Genomic DNA, 21,253 nt, shown 5'->3' with positions numbered 1-21,253 from the left:
CACGCCATCGTTCAGTGTGTGTTTCTCACTACTTTGACTTCACACACGACACAGACAAGTTCTGATTCTGAGCTCCGTGTTTCAAATATTTTGGTTAAAGTTCAAACTGTGAATTTTAGTTTTGGTTACATTTCTTTAGCATTCACTCTTTACTGATCACAGAGGGAAAGCTCATTAACAGCATGTCATTCCAGTGGACTTGCTTTTTGCATTTTTGCGTCTTTGTAGTTTTATTATGTACTTTGTACTCACCCTACGTCCTTTTCATTTGACCTTTTTGTCTGATGGGTTTGAGCCTCTTTCCAGACTCCTCCTTTCAGTAATTTTTGTAATTCTTTTAGTTGCTTTGGGGTCATTTTAAAGTGTCATAGTGACCATTTTGCATCTGTTTTTCACCTTTGATTGTACGTTATTTGTCTTTCTGCATTGATTTTATTATTCATTTACTTCTCTCTGTCTCTCTCTTTAATTTTTCTTAATTTTACCCTTTCAAAGATAAATCAGCATCACTACCCATGTTTTAACTTTAACAAATAAATCTGTGTTATTAAGTTATTACTGTGAAATTATTGTTATTATTCTTGTAACTATGCTCCCACTGTAGAAAATAAACAATTCATTCAATGGTTCATTTGTAATGGGGGAAACAGTAAGTATTTGTCAGTAAGAAGGCTGTAAAACCTATGATGATTCAAACTCTCATGATTCTTTCCAAGTGAAGATTTTTTTTAATTGTAATATTTTGTAAAACCCTCCAAGGTTCAAGAATCTTTCTTTGTCACATCCATAGTTATACGAGTACAGCACGCAGTGAAATGTATCCTGACATGCTCCTTGGCTGTGCAGAAAGAGAGAGAACATTATGTACATTAAGTGAATATATACAGGAGGACATTATATGCAGCAAGTAAGTGAATTATGTACATTAAATGCATGAAATAAAATAGACAATGTGGAAATTTTAAATTGAGAATCTGAAAAAATAGTCCACGAGGGCCAGATTGGACCCTTTTGTGGGGCAGATCTGTTTCTCCCGGTCGTATGCTGGACACCCCTGGCTTGTTTCCTTATCATATGTTTCAGTACATGGGTAAAGATGATTTGATTAGATATTATAAAACGAAAGAAAGAGCAGCTGTAGTACTCTGTGTCGGTGTGCACTTTGCGGTTGAAGGGTGCAGGGTTTTCCCACATGACCGTGAACGCAGCGTCAGATGATGAGAGTGGGTCATCAGCTGCAGTCAGTCAGGTGTGGTCGGCAGGGAGACGGTCCGACCGTCGGAGCGGCGAGCCAGCGGAATCAACGGGCACAAGTCAGAGTGTAGCACCGGTCTGTGAGCATGACCCACCGGCCAAGCACCGCATCATGACCACAGTAAGTTCGTTTTTTAAATAAACGGCGGCGGGTTGAAAGTTTCTCCGAGCACTGAAGTTTCCCGACGTCTTGGCAGGCCAGCGTCGGGCCCGGACACCGTCACTCCAGGCTGGATGAACAAATCTGGAAGTTTAAACGTTTTCTTGCTAGTCTGCAGCGGTACACCCAGTACCAAATACACATTTAGCCTTATAACGAGCGGTCATTGCTTTCTTCTTTATTTACACCCGTTAAATTAACGTTAATATTTATTTATTCACCAGTTTTGTCCCGTTTGTGCCTTAACAGGTCGGTGGTTTGGCCGTTAAAACCATCGAGCTCTGAACAAAACTACAGTTTAACGCCAGCACTGTGTTATTTTATTTGTGCCGTATTGAAGCACGTCCCTGATTCATTTTTACAATGTTTTCACAAGTGACTCTAAGTCTTGGATTGGCATAGTTTGATTTCATTTAACGAAAAATGAATATATTTCGCGTGGAGTCAGGCGTGTTGTTCCACCAAAAGCTACAAACGCTCGCGCAATAAGAGACTTTCGAACGTGCTGTCCCAGCAGCGGGTCAGAAACTGCCAGTAACGGCCGTTAAAGATTTTTAAAGCTGAATCAGTGACCTGAGGCCATCCACAGACCAATAGCCATCTCTTCTAATGTTTGATGGAATTATCTGCCAAACTGCTTCAAAAATCTAAGCGAAAACATCAGTTTTCTACGCCCAAGCGTTTTAAACCTGAGTCACACAGATTTGGGACTTCTTTGCTCCAACGTTATGTATTATACTTCAATTCGGCATGTATAGACACACAAGGTTGCACGTAATTTATACTTTTATTCAATAATTTGCTGTGCCTTTACATGGTTGTTGAAGTCTAGTTAAAGGAGCCAGTCCGTTACTTTAAATTTAGGTTTATTTTTCTTTATTGAATCACGTATACATTTGGGGGCTTGATGTGAGCCGAATCAAAGCCGATCGGTCCAAGACTTTCCGGGGTGAGTAGTTTTATTGTTGAAGGCATTGATTCTGCCGCCACATTACGAACATTTAAATGTGCGTTTGTTGGAGTGGAGATTGGCGTCGCTCTACTCACGACAGAACAGCGTCCTGGGGCTGGATTAGCTCGCATTAGCGAAGTCCAGCCTTTCCTGTTTTCACGGAAAGCGAACCCAGCAGCAGCCAGCTCAGCTCCGCTGTTTTACCTGAAGAATTTAGAAAAACAACCAAATCTGGACGATGGCCGTCAGTGAGCTGCTGATATTGCTAACACAGATAAGGCATTGGATGGGGGTGGATACAGCAGGAATAGGAAGTTATATTTAGTGACTCAGCTGCTGTTCGAGTAACAGGCAGGGAGTTAAGGCGGGACACAGCAAGCAAAAAGTTGTGAAGTCTGATGTGATTTGGTCTGACTTCTCATTACCTTTTCTCCTTGTTTTTGTTTAGCTCCTTTTGGTGAACCCTCCTCGTGCAATGAAACAGGGAACGGGTGACTTTTTAGCCAACCACCAGAGGAACCGAAGGGATTGAGTCAAAGAAACCTCTGCAGATGTAACCACTGCTGTTAAAAAAAGAGGAACATCTTAGTTTCTTTCAAGTGCAACAACCAAAAAAAAAGAGGTGAGGGGCAGGAATTCTGAGGAGAAGGGCAGTAACGGGATTTATGATCAGCACTACCACAAAATGCCAAATGTGCCCATCCTGGAGCCGTACATGTGAAGACTGAGCATCCAGAGGAGTGCTGGAGCTGCACTGACACAACTGTGGAGGAGTTGTTGGAAATCCCCCACAGGAGTGTCGCTGGGTGGAACTGGAAGTAAGGTGGAACCACGGTGCCGGCCCTCGCCGTCAAGCGTGAATCATAAATGCAGAGCTCTCGAGAAGTGCCACCTACTCTGCCGGCTGCTGCGGTTTCGCTTTTAAAACGATGTGAACATCAGAACTGAAACTAGAGTGTAACTGGAAATGTCCTCACACCCAAAGGGGAAGCGAACCTGTGATTTCTGGACAAACTCTTGAGGTGGTCAGCGTTTGGAGGCGGAACAAGGCGAGTGCCGCATGTGCACTTGGAGGGAAGGAAGCTCACCTTCCTCCTATGAAACTGGTTTTACTTGGAAATCCAAAACAAGGCCATCCAAATGGCAGGGAAGGACTACAATCATCTCTTTAAGCTGCTCATCATTGGAGACTCCAGTTAGTACATTTTAACTTGTTTACATCTCTCTGCAGTCAAAGCTTTTCTTTTTTTAATGGAGCCCTGCAAGAAACAGATGTGTGAACAGACACTTCCAGTACATTTAGGCTGCTGTCTCTGTGGGCCAGTAGAACCATAATAAACCTATTAATAGGAACGTTTCCATACTGATGAACTGGGGAGGTCTTACTGGTCGAAATCGCACCATCCCTGTCCTGGCTTCCAGTTTGTTTCAGAATTGGTTTTAGCTGATTTTTGCCGATCACCTGGTCTGGTTTTCACCTGTATGTGAAAGAAGCTTGACTGCATGAATCTCAAAGGTGTTGGCGTTGTAGCCCTCGGGACCCCTCACAGACTCACTGCCTTCTTACTGCCTGCTTTTATAGACTTGCTTTAAAGAGGACCTGTACTCATTCCCAGCTCCATGTGCTTATCCTTGCAGTTAGAGTAGCTTTATGTGATTTAAAGTTAAAATTCATCTTTGTTTTCTAATATATTATGCACAGTTCATAGAGATTAATCCTGAGCTCATGCCAGCCCAGATGCAAGGCTGGATTAAGGACTAAACATTTATTTATTTATAGCGCCATAATTTTATTTCTCGACGCAACTAAAGCAGCTTTGCATGATTCACAGTTCAAAATAATCCCCCCTTAAATCATACTGAGCCTTGCTGCGGGCCTTCAGTTTGTCCTCTGACTGAAACAAGCTGTTTAAACCCCGCCCCCTTTAAAATCAGTTTTCTTGTGATTGGCTGCCCGGTTTGAGCTTTGGGTGGGTGGAGCTTTCCAGATTAGAGAGATCACCTCTTTATGACATCATACAGATCCAAGAGCAGAAAAAACTGTGAAACAGAGCAGTCGGGGATCATGTTCCACAGGAGGTCTTTCACTGTTTTTGTGATGTTGTTTGTCTTCCTTATCTCCTAATGTGCTCCAATGTCTCAGATATGAAACGTAGATAGATGTGTGTAAGACGTCACAGCTCGGGTATCGGACTCGGCTGTAGTGGGCGTGTCTGATGCATGTGTGAATGTTTCTGTGTTTTGGCTGCAGATTAGGCCCCATGAGGGGCGGAGCACAGCTTTTAGTTTAAAAGGTCATCGATAAAATAAAGAGTCCAGGACTGGGGTGGTGTGATATATCTCAAACCAGTAAGAGTGACTGAGTACCTAAATAAAAATAATGATAATTAAACTTTAACATTTCATGAATCCAGATGTTGTTTGAAAGCACAAAGTCCGAGTTCAGACACTGCAAAGCATGTTGGGATGCCAGCACCGCGGGCCTCAGCAGAGCCTGGTTTTGTGCTGGGAGTGCGTTCCCAGGAAAACTCGTTTAATGTCACTTTCTCAGCACGAGAACAAGAAAACAAACTCTCTCCAAGCTCGTAGTAAAACAAAGATGACTCCATAAAACAAACGGACCTGGTCCTCTGCTTTGGAGAGAGCAGGCTCCAGTTATTGATCGAATGTTGTAGTTTCAGGGCTTTTGGTGTCAGGCCTCCTGCAGGAGGTGCTGAGTCACTGTCGGTCACCTTCTTCCCTGCAGGAACTTATTTTAGAGCAGTGGGTGGATTTCATCGCTGCACATGAGACGCGTGCCTGGATGGAAAGACGGTTTCAGGAAGCTGCTGCGAGTTTCCAGTTTTCAGCTCGAAATAGTTCTCGTGCCTTTCGTTGGCAGAGCTGTTTCTGTGAGGAGTAATGCTGTCACGTTTATCGTCCATCTGTTTGAGGCGTAGCAGGCAGAGGTTTTAGTTCCTGATAAACGAGCTCCATCTCCGAGCCTGCTGAACGAGTCTAGTCCAGTCTTGTTTTGGAAAACCGCTTAAATGATTGAACCAAGCAGTGATTTTTTTTTTTTTTCTCTCCAGCTTCTGGAATCTGATTTTGATAGACAGCACAAGTGTCAGCTGCAAACATCCAGCCTGCAAAGCAGATGCAGGACTTGTTTTTACAGGCGTGTAGTCTCTAACACTTTAATGCTCTGAGAAAACTGTAACTTTCCCATCGATTTCTCCGTTTAGCCCGACGTCTTCCTGCTTCGTCGGCTCTCCTCTGTCAGGTTTTCTTCAGATGCTTTTCTCACACATGTCCAGTGCGAGTTCAACCTTTGTCCTATTTTGTGTTGTTTCACTTTCCTTATCTCACCTCCTCCCGTCTGTGTGTTTTGCTGGTATGTGGCTGTCACTAAAGTTACAGTGGGGGTCATAGTAGGCTTTACTCAAACAGATATTAATCTCGTCCCTCTGATCTTTTCCCCCCTTTAGATGTGGGAAAAAGCAGCCTCCTGCTCCGCTTCGCAGATAACTCCTTCTCAGGTGAGTTGGTTACATGAAAGGTGATACCTGCTCACACTAAACACACAGCAGACTCCAGTTATAGGCCGAGAATTAAAAGCATTTTATCAGGAGGAGTCATCTTATCTCCAGGAGTCATAAGAGCTGTCCTAACACGTCAGGAGCTGCAGGAGAGGCAGGTCTATATCATCAAACGTTTAAATGCTTCATCCATTTCCTCTGAACGGTCTCGTGTGCTCGCACCCAAGTGTCAAACAATAACTGCCCTCCTTTAGGAATATTAATAACCTGTGTCGGCGTTTTGAATCCACTCTGTTGAATCCACTCTGTGGCGTGGGTACACAGCCACGGATGTGGAACAGAAGCAGAAAGTTGCTGAACTGAAAGCCGACGTGAAACTAGAGTAAGATGTCTGTCGTGAGCCAAATCTCAAAGTGATGATGCTGTAAAGACGAGTTGGATCCCAGCAGAGGAAGCGACTGCGTCAGGCAGCAACAGTCCAAAGTTTATTTGCAGTTTTTTTTATTTGCTGATCGTTTCATAACAGGAAGCTCAGGTGTTGGAGAAACGTGGTCGTTGAATGTGTCATTAGTTATGAAGCGCTACCAGCAGCATTCACACTCAGGCTTGTTTACCGAATGGAACACGCATCTCACGGTCGATTAAAGCGTGTCACTGGACGGTTTGTCTGGTCCTGACATGACAGACCAAAAGTTCTCACGACAGCTGGAGGACGGAGCCAGAAACACGGCTCGGTTTTTTCTTGCTGGAATCACAAACATGTAAGCTGGAGTGGTGGTGGTTCAGTGGGCTGTAGCTGCGGCCACAGATGGTCAGAGTGACGGCCAGCTGCGATCCCGTCTGAGAAACCGTTTTGGAGCCTCGGCCACGTTTCTGCAGTCTGTGGGGAAATATCGAGGGTTTCTAGCAGAGTTTTTCCCACATACGGCTGGAATGGCGCTCCGTGTCTCAGCCGCTCAGCGGGAATCAAATATAGTTCTCGAAGGCGGGGAGAGGATGTAAACGGGTGGGGCGAGTGGAAGTGGGCCAGGCGCTCCTGACAGGACGCCAAAACATCTGAAGTGGTGGAGTTGGTGCGTGAGGGGGGAGGGGGGGTTAACAAGGGCCTGCAGATGCAACAGCAGGACACACACACACACACGCAGTTACACACACACACGCAGTTACACGCAGTTACACACACACGCACACACACACAGTTACACACACACACGCAGTTACACGCAGTTACACACACACACACGCAGTTACACACACACACACGCAGTTACGCACACACACGCAGTTACACACACACACGCAGTTACACACACACGCGCACACACGCAGTTACGCACACACACGCAGTTACACACACACGCGCACACACGCAGTTACGCACACACACGCAGTTACGCACACACGCACACTTACACACACACGCACACTTACACACACACGCAGTTACGCACACACACACGCAGTTACGCACACACGCACACTTACACACACACGCACACTTACACACACACGCACACTTACACACACACGCAGTTATGCACACACGCAGTTACGCACACACGCAGTTACACGCAGTTGCACACACACACGCAGTTACACGCAGTTGCACACACACACGCAGTTGCACACACACACGCAGTTACACACACGCGCACACACACGCGCACACACACGCAGTTACACACACGCAGTTGCACACACACGCAGTTACACGCAGTTACACGCAGTTACACACACACGCACACACGCAGTTACACACACGCACACACACACACGCACACACACGCAGTTACACACACGCACACACACGCAGTTACACACACGCACACACACACACGCACACACACGCAGTTACACACACACGCACACACGCACACACACGCAGTTACACACACGCACACACACGCAGTTACACACACGCAGTTACACACACACGCACACACGCAGTTACACACACGCAGTTACACACACACGCACACACGCAGTTACACACACGCAGTTGCACACACACGCAGTTACACGCAGTTACACACACGCGCACACACACGCAGTTACACACGCGCACACACACGCAGTTACACACGCGCACACACACGCAGTTACACACACGCACACACACGCAGTTACACACACGCAGTTGCACACACACGCAGTTACACACGCAGTTACACACACACGCAGTTACACACGCAGTTACACACGCAGTTACACACACGCAGTTGCACGCACACACACGCAGTTACACGCACACACACGCAGTTACACACACGCAGTTACACGCAGTTACACGCAGTTACACACACACGCACACACGCAGTTACACACACGCACACACACACACGCACACACACGCAGTTACACACACGCACACACACACACGCACACACACGCAGTTACACACACACGCACACACGCAGTTACACACACACGCACACACGCAGTTACACACACGCAGTTACACACACACGCACACACGCAGTTACACACACGCAGTTACACACACACGCACACACGCAGTTACACACACGCAGTTGCACACACACGCAGTTACACGCAGTTACACACGCGCACACACACGCAGTTACACACGCGCACACACACGCAGTTACACACACGCACACACACGCAGTTACACACACGCAGTTGCACACACACGCAGTTACACACGCAGTTACACACACACGCAGTTACACACGCAGTTACACACACACGCAGTTACACACGCAGTTGCACGCACACACACGCAGTTACACGCACACACACGCAGTTACACACACGCAGTTACACACGCGCACACACGCAGTTACACACGCAGTTACACACGCGCACACACGCAGTTACACACACACACACACGCACGCACGCACGCAGTGCGTCTGCACTCGCGTTGCTGTGCAGCACGTCTGCCTCACTCTGGCTTTTATTTTTTCTCGTGTGGTCTCGTGCAGGCAGCTACATCACCACCATCGGCGTGGACTTTAAGATCCGGACGGTGGATATCGACGGGGAGCGGGTGAAGCTGCAGATCTGGGACACGGCGGGGCAGGAGAGGTTTCGAACCATCACCTCGACGTAATGATCTCTGAAACTTTCTCCCCCGAGTTTCTTTGTATGACTGCGTGCAGCCCGCTGCAGCATCATCGTTGAGGTCATCAGTTTATTCCGCTTCACCTGTCCCCAGGTACTACAGAAACACCCACGGCGTCATCATAGTTTACGACGTGACAAATCCAGAGTCGTTCGTAAATGTTAAGAGGTGGCTGAATGAAATCTCCCAGAACTGTGACAACGTCTGCAAGATCCTGGGTAGGTCGACCCTAAACTCATCCTGAATATCAGTGTTTCAGTGTGAACTCTGACCTGCTCACAGGTGTGCCGAAAGCTGCTGAGAGGCTCCGTCTGCTTCCAGGTGACGTACGGTTTGTTAAAGATGCAGCTGCATTCATTCAGCTCCATTATCCACTTTAATGTCCAGACTTGGAAAATTGAGTTTGGATATGTTTTAAAGTCCACATGCAGTCAGCTTGAACACTGGTCGAATATTTTATCTATTATGATATCATGCAGGCAGATCTCTGGTGAGGAGAGCCTCTTTCCCCTCACCAACAGTTTATAAACTTCCTGATGGTGAGACGTGCCGTCCCGCTGAGTCGTCATAAACACTTTTGTAGATCTACTGTGTTTAAGACAAACTGTTGTTATCAGATGATTTCTCAGGTTCAGTAAACGTGAAGTTTTACTGGTAATTTTAAACAGGAAGGTTATTGTGCAGGTCTGACTCTGGGGAGGTGAATCAGGGTTGACACTTAGAGATGCTTTGGTTCATTTCAGACCTGCAGCATCAGTTATTAATATCTTTTTTTATGATGCATTTGAGTTTCACCCTGGTTGGGGACGTCTGCAGGAAGCGTTTACAGATGGATTTTCCTTCTTTCCTCAGTGGGGAACAAGAATGACGACCCTTCCAAGAGGCAGGTGGATACCCAGGATGCTTTGCGTTTTGGGGAGTCGGTGGGTGTCCGTGTCTTCGAGACGAGTGCCAAAGAGAACATAAATGTTGAAGAGGTGAAGCTTTAAATGATTAACATCCTGATTTTAAAAGATTTTTTTGGTGTGCAGTTTGTCCCATTACAAGGTCGAAAGCCTTTGTTCCTAATGTTTTGTCTGTAAGGTTGGTATTGAAATGACAGGCAGGTAAATTAGAGCGTGGGGTCGTAGTTCTCAGTGTGACCTGAGGGGGGCAGTGTCCTTTCACTGCTGTCATCCAGGCCCAGTGACGCAGAAGTGTCTCATAATGATGGGGCTTCAGGTTGAATGCAGTGGTTTCCTTCATACTGGATGGTCCAGGCCTGCAGATGAAGATGCACCTCATCATCTCATTATTACACTGCAGAGGGTAGCGATGAGGAGGAGGGGTCTGTTTAGCCTCGATTTGAGCTGAAAGACGGAGACTGTGGTAACAGCAGAGATGGCGGTTCGTCCTCAATCCCGCTGATAAAAATGCTGGTAAACCACCAGCAGGGACCCTGTGACTGATCTCAGATATATTCACCATGGAACGCTCAGACTGTTTTAATAACGGAGACTAAAGTAAAGGCAGGATCAGATGTGACTGTGTTTCCTGTTGTTACTATCCATGAGTATTTGCTTTATTATTTTTAAAATGTCTTCAGTGACATGAACAGTTTCGTGCACGGTGTCACTGCCGTTTGAGGGTCGGGGAGTGGGACACGGGGCCGCGATAGATAATCCTGAAGTCTGTGTTGTTTCTGCTGCTCTGCTCAGATGTTCATGGCGTTCACCCTCATGGTGCTCCGGGCAAAGAAGGAGAGCCAGAACAGAGTGGAGAGGGAGCGGGAGCGGGAGAAGGACACGGTGAACATCAACGCCCAGCGAGACCGAGACCGCAGGAAGAGGGGGAAGAAATGCTGCTGAGACGCCGCTTCTGCCCACAGCATTCAGCTGAGACTGAACTCGGCGCCTTCGAGGCCGTCTCTCACTGCAGATATGAATGTGTGGAGCTACAGCACAGCAGGCTGTAGCTCTCGCTGTGCCTGAGGGTCTACAGTCTGCCAGCACTGAATGCAAGTAGCAGCCAGGAGGTCACATGACCTAAAGGATCATTCTGGTGTTTATGCTTTTTTTTTTTTTTTTTTTTCTTCTAACCAGACTGCAGCGTGTCGTGTGTTGGACTGAAGCTAAAGAGCGACTAATGTGCAGGTTGGTTTGTGGATGCTAACCAGAAGAAACATTTCTGTGACGTTTATTCAAACGAGTGGATTCCTGAGCTCGCCTTAAATGACTCGTTTCAGTCTGAGCTGCACTGGTTTATGAGGAGGTGTGTGATCATCAGCTTAATCAGCACCTGTAAAACTCTCATTCAAGTTACACCACAAAAATGAAGCTTCTATCCCGGCTTTTACAATTTTCAAACACTTCAATCGGCAGGAAACAAACCTGGTTTCATCATTAAAACTGATTCTTTTTTACTCATCTCTCCAAAGACAGAAGTCAGTTCATGGTCACATGTAGCCAAAGAACTTTCCACCAACATGGCCCCGATGCTTGAGCTCTAGAGCCGGGGACCTCTGTGGTGACCATTCAAACACCGTCCACCTTTTTGGCATGAAACGTGTTTGATTGGGCACTGCGTCAGTCAATAATGCGTCCTGATTGGTGGAAAACCTGGAGATTTGGTCACATGTCGAGTCTGTGCTCCCACCACAGCTGCACAGCGCTTTAGGGAGAATCAGTTTTTATGTTAAAGTGCTCCGATTCTGCTCGTTCCCTCCATGTTTTTGGATTAAAGCGGCTTTGCATGATTACTCACTTATCTCGTGGTAGGCTTGTTTCAGACAGGCTCCATCCTGTCTGAAACAAGCCGATAGCTTCTCCCCTGTTAGGTCAGTTTTTCTCCGGTTGGCTCATCAGCAGAGGTTTTGAAAGTGGGAAAATAATGACCTTGCGACCTCTCACAATGACAGGTTCTAGTTGTGTAGGTTTCACTGAAGATAAAACTGCAGGGATTTGTTTCTATTTTGTTCTGTTACCTTCTGTGACACGTGGAAGATGAAAGCCATATCACGCTCCACGTCTTTAGTCGCCAGTTCTCATGTTAGTGGAAAAAAGGGAGTAACACTGAGAAACTCTACATCTGTATTTGCAGTGAACTAAAACATGCAAAAACAAACACCAGCATGGTCCTTTAACTTTGGTCTTAAACCACTGTTTAGATTTTTTCTTAATACAGAACATGTATTTAACCAGTGAAAGGGAGCTGTTTGTTCAATTGTGACATTAACGTGTGTGATGAGTACAAACTGTCTGCATGCCTTATTTCAGTCTGAATGAGGCCAGTAATCCCAAAACATGTTTTAATGTAAATCTGATGCCAAGCAAATGTGTCCAAATACAATAAAAGCAATAAATTCAGTGATTCTTTGTGCAGTGATGAGACTGTATGCAATGAAATCCTAGAATTTCACTTACCTTTAGTAGAGTGACCTCACAGCAGCCATGTTTTTGGTTAGGTGATGTCATTAAAATGCCCCAAAAGGCTCCAACAGTACAAACACGGCTCAGAGGTCCAGCTCAGGTGAGGCGGAGCAGACAGTCACCTGTGCCACGCCCCTAACAATGCAAACTTTAAACAGGTGAGTTATAAAAACATCGTCCCCTGTACAGGTGTTATTTTTTATTAGTCCTTTATTTACCCAGGTAAAAAAAAATCTCATTTCCAACAGAGACCTGGCATCATCAAATACACACAGCACTATAACATTTACAACCAATACAATATCCCCATACCATGTGGAAAATATACAATAACAGATCAAATTAAGAGTACATTTAAAAACAATCACACTGAGTCAAAGAGCTGTTCTCTCGTTCCTTTGAGACAGACTTAAACTCTCCCAAGGTAACCAAGTCAGATCATTTCAGTTCCTTCTGCAGATTGTTCCAGGAAGCCGGGGCAGCGTGTTTAAAATAGGGCTGGGTATCGTCACTGATTTCTAGAATCGATTCAATTCCGATTCACAAGGTCCCAAATCGATTCGATCCACGATTCGATTTAATTCGATTCGATTCGATTTAAATCTGGGAAATTTTGACAGTCAGAAGTATAATTCAGATCAGAACATTTACATATTTTTGTATCTATAAAAAGGAAGCTGACACTCGCAAGACTTTATCCAAGGTGTGAGCATCACAGCAGATGCCTTTGTGTCAAAGTAGCTGAAGATAAAACACAGAAAAACATGAAGGTGATTTTCCTGGCCTGGGATTTTATAAAAATATTCTGCAGTACATCAAAAACGAAAGAAAACCATTAATTAATGAACATTACCTCTGACGTTACAGCGGTTTTATTAGACACACGGCTAAGCATTTTGCATTTTGAATAATATTAAAAAGTTTAAATTTGTTCAGTATTGAACGGCAGAAATGAGGTTTTCTTTTCGGAAGAATGTAAAAGGGGAAAAAACAGCGGCCGACAGCCTGTAAACAACAGTAGACTTGTGCGTAACAAGCAAGCGAATAATGAAGAAAGCAAAACTGTTCGAGAGAGAGAGGGGGGGAGGGAGAGAGAGAGAGCTGCGCATCGCAATGGAAGCAAAACAGTAAAAGAGTGAATTCATGACGATGTTTATGTGAAGCGTTTGGATCTTCTTTTGCTGCTGGTTCGGTCAATATTGTTTGGAGAGAGATCAAACTAACAGCTTTAGAATCAGCGCATAAAGGGCGTGAACACAAAGCGCCGACCCGGATCAGCGAGCTGTCGGCTTTCAGCCCCGACTGTGAGAAAGGCGACATCTAACTGATTCTGATCCGCGGGTCGCGCTGTGTGTTTAAGTCTATGTGCAGAATCCCTGTACCTGCTCTCATTTACTGTTTGGTGGTTCTTGAAATTTTGTGAGATGTCACCAGAGATTCTGGCATTTCGGACAAAATAAATTTATATTAAAAAATCGATTCAGGATTTTAATGAATCGATTTTACGTTATCCAAGCCAGAATCGATTTTAATCGATGAATCGATTATAAAAACCCACCCCTAGTTTAAAAGCCCTTTTCCCCAATTCTGTTCTGATTTTTGGGACAATCGATTATGAAGGGGAAATTCTCTACAGAGATCAGTTTGTGTCAGACACTTTTATTACTGCTGTAAAGCTTTAACATGGGGACTGACTCGCTCCTGGAGTCTCTGCTGGACATTAGAGGAACTGCAGCTGTTGGTGTTTCTTTGTTGTCAAAGAGTGTGTTCCCACTGTTGCAGCTGCAGGCCCTTCCGCCCGTGGTTTTCATCTCACAGAGAGAACCAGGAGAGGCTGAAATGTTTGCTCTATACTTTGGGAAGAACTGCAGCTGTTAGAAAAAGGCACAGATGAAAGTGGTTTTGAAATGATTCTGTTTATTAACCAGTTTTACACATCGGTGTTCACCAAACACCTTTACAGTTATCTCCAGGTGCAGCATCAAATCTGTCCGTACTGATGCTTAAAGGAGTGGAAGTGCTTTTATTTTGAAAAAACAAACACTGCTTTTCCTTTTTTTATTTAAATCCATGCTGCTTTCACATCATATGGAAAAATCCAGGAAATTTAAGTTAGAATTGTTCCATATTTACTCCATGAGCCCTTTTAGTAAAAATCCCTCAGAGCAAAACAAACGCTGGAATCTTCCACATATTCCGACGCACTTGAACGCAGCACAGTCATCAGTTGGATTTGGGCAGCCTGTAGACGTTGCCGGACATTATGAGCTGATGGTCCCTGACCTTCCTCTGCAGGAACGCCTCCAGCTCGTTCACGTCCATCTCCGTGACGACGGGTCCCGTAGCGACGAACATCCGCAGCATGGTGTGTATGCGTTCCAGTGTCATGGTGTCCAGGTTGGTGAGCATGGCCTGGACGTAGACCCAGAACAGCTGCAGAGACAGAGGCCCAGTGTGCTTACTGTGAGAGTTTAAGACCTAACTAGAACTAGCTGATACTTTTCAGGCTGAAGCGCTCGTTTGAGCTGCTTCCCCAGCAGAGCGGTGACGTTCCAGACAGCTGAAGACATACACCACGCGATTCACAAAGCACTGAACCCCTACGGCCCCTCCCAAGAGAGGTGGGCTGTCCACAGCTGTGCCTCAATGGCTAAGATCCCGGCTCTCAGGCGCTCTCCCATGAAAGACCTCCTTAGGAGACCCAACCAGGGGTGAGTTACCCTCCTGGGATCATGCGGGTGCACCAAGTCGTTCACAACAATAAGCTCGTGATTTATGGAGCATGTGATCCTAAAACACCCACTGTCATTCATTATTAAGTGATTTTTATAACACGACTGAAAAGAAGCGGCACATCATCAGGTGCCAGGTTTCAAATACTTAAAGTAACTAAGTAAATAACCCTGAGACAGCAGGATGAATGAAGTGCGTACCTGCAGCTTCTCCTCCCTCTGCTCGGACTGTGTGGCGGTGTTGGAGTCCCTCTCCTCGTCGCTGTCGATCAGCATCACGCCTCTGTCCAGCTTCTCTTTCGACGAACCCTTCTCCACCACGTAGAAGTGGCCGCCCGCCTCCTCCCTCAGCACGCCCTGCTGCTGCCACAGAGCCAGCTTCCTGTGCACCAGCTCCTTCGGGGCGCCCAGCTTCGCACTCAGCTCCTCCAACGTCCAAGAACCTGAGAGGACGAGCAGGTACACGACGATCAAACTGCATCTCCCTCGACTCCACGCAGCGTAACGAGCGATGTCAGAGCCGATAGTTTACAACCATGACATCGCCATGTCAGGAAAACATCAGGGGTCATCGCAGAATTACATTTCACAGCATGAAAGCGCTCTGAAATGAAAGTCCTTACTTTTCTCTTGGAAGTACATGATGGTGGCAGCCTGGATGGGTGAGACCGTGAGGTTGGTGAGGACTCGGTCCTCCAGCTCCACGTCCAGAGTGACCGAGCCCAGGTGAGGCTTCCAGCTCAGCGTCCTCATGGCCTGAAACACAAACGGGACTCGACTCAGCAGGTAAAAGCGTAGCTGTGCATTTGGTTTCTACTGCAAACCAAACCAGAGACGCCACAGTGGGTCAACTCCACCTTCAGCTTCTCGTAGCGGTGGGTGTAGGCCTCCATGGCCTGGCAGACGACAGGAGGGAGCTCCAGCTTCTCCTCCTTCAGCGCGGGCCAGAACTCAGATGAGAGGATGATGGCCGACAGGGGCAGCGGCGGCTGCTCCTCCTCGCTCAGCTTTGACTCCTCCTCGCGGATGTTGCTGTTGATCCTGCGAGAATCCGCCATGTCCTGCATCCATCGGGTAATCACAACGTTCTCAGAAATTCATCCTTTCAGGGAATGTCCTAAAATATCTGGTTAACGATCCATATTCCAGATGTTTACCTTCAACATGACCTCGCAGTAATGCATGTGAGACTCGCCGAACCGCAGCTTCAGCAGCTCCACGTTACGAATCTCCCTGAAGACGCAGAAAACAGGACGGGCGTGAGCGTTTACTTTGCTATCAGTGACCCGACATGTTCAAAGTACCAACACTTTCTCTCAGCTTTAAGCTGGGCGCTGGTGCGGTCGTACCTGGCCGTGTTGTAGTTGAGCTGCTGCAGCAGCCTGTCGGCGAGCACGCCTCTGTACTCGTCTATGAAGATCTCCTTACTGCCGTAGATGCTGACCAGCAGGCTGATGATGTCGGACGAGCGGCGCTTCGAGCCCATTTTATCTGAGAACAAACACACGAGTAAGATCTTTCTCTTCAGCTGCGGTCTCCTTCTCTGCGCTCAGCGCGGTGCGTTCACTGACCGGGCATGGCGTCGGTCGGGTCTGGAGTCCAGTCCTCGGGGTCGTTGCCTTCTTCGTCGCTGTCCTGCATCTCCAGAGTCACCGGGTCTCCTCGGGACAGCTCGGAGGCGAGGTCGGTGCAGCCCTCTGCATCTCCGGTCAGACCGGCTACGATCTGCCTCACCGTGTCCTCCCGGGTCCTGAAACACAACACGGACGTTTGATCCTCTGCTAGGACGTCAAATGTTAAACTCATGTAGAACTTTACTCACAAAAAAGTGCACGATCAGAGCCAAAAGATCAGAGCAGGACTGAAAGCGAATCCCGCCGGCGCCTGCGTGGACTCACCTGAGGTACTTGCGGATCGGCTGGGAGACGACCTGCAGGATGACCATGGACGGGTCGAGCTCTCGGAGCGCTTTGATGGCCGAGATGTAAACAGTGAGGATGTCTGACGTGTGAACGCCTGCAGACAGATCAGTCAGTTTCACAGACGTTACCATAGAGACCAGCTTCCCTACACGATGATGAGGATGACCTGAGAAATCACACGTGTGCACGACGAGCTGAAAAACAGCTTCAAAATAAGCAAATCAACAAATGCTGTTTTTAAACAGCTGCATCAGCTCTATGGTCCGCCTCCACCTCCTCCTTCACCACCTCACTGAACCTCCTCTGGGCTCTTTTCCTCCTCCACCTTCATCTCATTGTTGTTTTCTTCTCTAATCCTGACTTTAAACATTGAATCGCGTTTAACTTAAAAAAATCTGCCACCGCGACTCATCAGGTCACAAAAATAAACCCCAACAGAAACCGACCCGGGTGCAGTAGGCGGCTTTCGAAGGCGGATTTGAGCGAGGTGAGGAGCTGCTGTCTCTGATTGGTTCTCTCCAGGCAGAACTTCAGATCCTCAATAGCAGCTTTGGATTCTGGGAAATCTGAAAGGAAGCACAAGAGCCAAGAAGAGTTTGAAATCTGGTTTACAGAGAGAGAGAATTATTATTGTTGTTTTTTGACTGTGGCTCTGTTACAAACAGAAACTGATTAAATGACGTTTTTCTGTGTTTTAAATGTTTATCTACTACTTTATTACTTTGTCGGGGAGCTCTTTCTACAAACTTCATGCCCTTCTTTATTGTTTTCGAATCCTTTCAGTGGGCCAGAGTGGATTCTTTCCTGGGGCGATTCTGTCCCACAGGCCTTATGTTTGACCACCCTGTTCTATAGCGGTGGCTAGCTGAAACGCTCCGTCGTCCTGACTCGAGCTGAGCTCTAGGCGATGACAGGAAACACTGCCGTAGAGGAAACGAGAGCTCCGCGGCAAAGAAAAGACTTAAAGAATCAGCAGGCGTCAGCGTCCAATCACAGCTCAGAGGTCAGAGTTCAGCCTGGCGTGGATCTGTAAACCTGCTGCAGACTCCCACCTCTGATGATGCTGAAGAGCTCCTCGATCCTCATGTTGACATAGATCCTGCAGAAGAACTGATGCATGTGGCACCTCCACTGCTTCAGCACCGAGCCGCCGCCCGGGACCACCTGGACGCCGAGACCGCCGGGGGCCGCTGGGAGTGAAGCGGCATCTCCGTCCGCCTCACTGGCAAACACTTTAGCCAGCCAGCCCAGCACCAGCTCCAACCACTGCTCACACACACACACACACACACACACACACACACACACACACACACACACACACACACACACACACAGTAAATGAGGAGCAGGCCGCAGTGAGTTTCAGCGTGGACAGATGCTGCACATGTTTCACCTCCTGGAACTCCAGCAGGAAGGAGCGCTCGTACTCGCCCCGGCACAGCTGCTCCATCCGCATCTCGATGAGCTTGTGGAGGATGGTGGTGACGGCCTCGGAGCTCACCCACTCCAGCAGCTGCAGCTTCGACCTGGAAACAACCAATCAGACGTCAGCGTTTCAGACTGCATGAGAACAAACAGCTGATCTGAGCCACGCTTCAGCATCATAAATACAACTGTTAGAAATGATCGAAGATTTATATTTGCTATATATTATATTATTATTATTTTATTTTAGTCACAACTTTATTTTTTTTTTTTACTCTGAAAATTCAAGGAAATAATGCCAACTTCCTGCCTCGTTACGTCAATTATTTCAAATTAAAAGCCTGACTCACAGGATGTGGCTGAGCTCCTGCAGGTGTTCCAGGGCCTGCTGACACCAGCACTGCTGCACGGGGACCCAGCAGCCCCGGCAGGCCCCGCCACCGGGAGCCTCGGTGGCGTCCTCACCGCTGCCCTCCCGGTTCATGTAGACAGAGAAGGTCCGGCTGTAAAACTCCAGCACTCGCTCCTGGAGGACGGGAGCCGGGGAGAAGAGGAGGAGGGCCCTGATGGTGGTGAAGGCTCGCTCCATGAGGGCTTTGGATCCTGGGCCACACAGACCTCCACGGCCCTCATCCTGCCACGCCCCCAGCTTCTCCAAACCAGCTGTAAGGAGGAGGAGAAGTTTGAATGCTGCGCACAGAGAAAACCCATCAACTCTCTGATGGTCCACTCACCCAGAAAAGGTTCGAGCCTGTCCAGCAGAGTCCTGAAGGCCGTAAGCAGAACCCAGACCCTGTCCTTCTCCTCCATCTCGTTCTCCGGCTGCTTCAGGGCAGACCAGAACTCGGGAACCACGCAGGCAGACAGACGCATCTGCAGCGTCTCCAGCAGCCAGCTGCCCAGCAGCCGGCCCAGACCCTGATCGTTCAGCAGGGCCAGCGAGTCTGAGAGGCTCTGCTCTGACACCGAGCTACCCGGAGACACCTGAACACAACCAAAACACAGCGTTACACAAACACAGGATGCACACGTGCTGGTGCTGGCTGACAGGGTTTCTTCACAGCCAGTTTCAGTTTGGATTTCTTAGACTGACCGATGACCCTCGTACAGAGGAGCAAAACCACGAGACTGGAGGAGACGAGTTTGTGTCTCAGCTTGTGTTTTTGGTTCAATTCCACTAACCCTTGTGGTTGTTTTGCTTCTTTTTGACCTGATCTGCATCTTGCTCCGAGTCTCCGTGCGCTCCTTTTGAGTCTTTGCACTTGCTTTATTAACCTGTGTTCATTTTACATTTCTTACAGTTGAATTTGTGTAGCTTTGTGGTCTTTCTCTAACTGTGAAAGTTCGTTTTTTCACACACTTGTTTCACCTCTGTTTTGTAACTTGTAAGTTTGGCTGTTTATGGACGTCACGTCACAGTTTACTTTACATTTATGAGGATTGATAACCAATAATGAACTCAGTAGGAAGCAGACAGAGGAAACAACACAGATTAGGACCATTAAGAAGACATCGATACATACAAGCCGAATTTAACCGAAAACTTCTCCTGATTAATGTGACATCTGAAAACCTCTCAAATTGCTAACAAACCACATCTACGACCAACAAAACGTTAAATCGAGAGATTTTTTAATGGAGTTCGGTTGCTCGTTATGCTACAGTCACATAGCTGCAGGTGTCCAGAGTGGGAAGCCACTCACCAGCGCCGCAGTGACGGTTTCCCAGGATTCAGCGACCCCGGGATTCGGTCCGGATCCAGACATCTCCACTGAGTCCGGTTCCATCGCACTTTCCTCCATTTTCTCACACAAACCGCGAAGCAGCTTCTCGGTGTCCCACATTTAAACTGTGGAGGTTCTATCCGGTTATAACGTCGCTCCAGAACATCTACAAACACGCTCCATGTTTCCGGTGGGTATTACTCATGTCTAAGAATAATATTGCTTGAAATCAGCCCCAGTTTCTGTTATTACTCTGAACTAAATGTTCTTCAGTATCGCGGGTTTACTTCTTCTTCGTGATCACGATCTTCTTCTTCTTTTCGTGATTTTGACGCCAAGGAGTCATATGCTGCCCTCTACTGTCAGACAGTGCGCATTGTAAATCCTCGCAGATTTTATTTTGAAGTTCACAGGAAGTGTCTCTGTGGGCTGGTGTTTGTCATAACAATGGCGAACTTGTCATGAGGAACAAAATTGCCGCTATAACGTTTTAAAATGGCTCTGTACTCGGTTGTTCATATCCAGAAATGATCAAAGAATTTAGAGAAAAACAAAATCAACTTTTTTTTATGGAGAAAGAAAAAAATGTGAATACTTTAACATTTTTCCTCACAGTGTCATAAGTCACTGGACATTGTGGACATCCACGGTCACTTCATGCATAATGCACATTCTATGTGTGTGGACGTTTGCAGGAATATGTGTATGTATATGTATATTTAGATGCTGTACATTTAGATGCACACTCATATTGCATGTGAGTGTGCGTGTACACGTCTATTCTTATAGATAACTATTACTTACATGGAAAAATTATGTTATAACTATGTAGTTTATAGTTTATGTCTTGCATATTTCTACAGCTATATCCACAGTCACATACTGTCTATGCTACCGTTGTATATAGTTTAATATCTTACTTATTTTATATTTGTTTGTATTTTATTTGTATTTTTTGTATTATCCTTCTGCTTTCTGTCCCTGAGCTGACGTAATGCAAAAATTTCCACACAGTGGGATCAATAAAGTCTCATCTCATCTCATCTCATCTCATCTCATCTCATCACA

General features: G+C 46.8%; 2 protein-coding genes across 4 annotated transcripts; one reads left to right on the top strand and one right to left on the bottom strand.

Annotated features, from left to right (window-relative positions):
• Positions 1-1,209: 1,209 nt before the first annotated feature.
• On the top strand, positions 1,210-12,317 carry LOC147333203 (ras-related protein Rab-35). Of its 3 annotated transcripts, none has more exons than XM_086290210.1 (7): positions 1,216-1,375; positions 2,815-3,561; positions 5,834-5,884; positions 8,833-8,956; positions 9,066-9,190; positions 9,825-9,949; positions 10,670-12,317. In XM_086290210.1, exons 2-7 carry the CDS (start codon positions 3,507-3,509, stop codon positions 10,817-10,819), a joined length of 630 nt encoding a protein of 209 aa, XP_086146336.1. In that variant the 5' UTR covers positions 1,216-1,375; positions 2,815-3,506; the 3' UTR covers positions 10,820-12,317. The 3 variants fall into 3 exon arrangements, with proteins under 3 accessions (XP_086146338.1, XP_086146336.1, XP_086146337.1); XM_086290211.1 differs by lacking the exon at positions 1,216-1,375 and adding an exon at positions 1,964-2,363; XM_086290212.1 differs by lacking the exon at positions 9,825-9,949 and having other exon boundaries at positions 1,210-1,375.
• A 120-nt stretch (positions 12,318-12,437) lies between these two features.
• LOC147333202 (anaphase-promoting complex subunit 2-like) lies at positions 12,438-20,513 on the bottom strand. Its single transcript, XM_086290209.1, has 14 exons — positions 20,165-20,513; positions 19,196-19,445; positions 18,812-19,124; positions 18,430-18,562; positions 18,086-18,299; positions 17,480-17,599; positions 17,010-17,127; positions 16,683-16,861; positions 16,461-16,602; positions 16,269-16,344; positions 15,969-16,172; positions 15,735-15,867; positions 15,313-15,554; positions 12,438-14,812 (listed from the first exon to the last, which is right to left on the bottom strand). The coding sequence occupies exons 1-14, from the start codon at positions 20,303-20,305 to the stop codon at positions 14,603-14,605; spliced, it is 2,475 nt and encodes an 824-aa protein (XP_086146335.1). The 5' UTR covers positions 20,306-20,513; the 3' UTR covers positions 12,438-14,602.
• Positions 20,514-21,253: the final 740 nt, after the last annotated feature.

Source organism: Aulonocara sp. 'chitande type north' Nkhata Bay, linkage group LG4 (genome assembly GCF_057382095.1).
Source record: "Aulonocara sp. 'chitande type north' Nkhata Bay isolate Kocher_YH1m ecotype deep benthic linkage group LG4, A_spYH_male_GT1.1, whole genome shotgun sequence".
NCBI lineage: Eukaryota > Metazoa > Chordata > Actinopteri > Cichliformes > Cichlidae > Aulonocara > Aulonocara sp. 'chitande type north' Nkhata Bay.
This window is presented reverse-complemented; position numbering and strand designations above follow the sequence as displayed.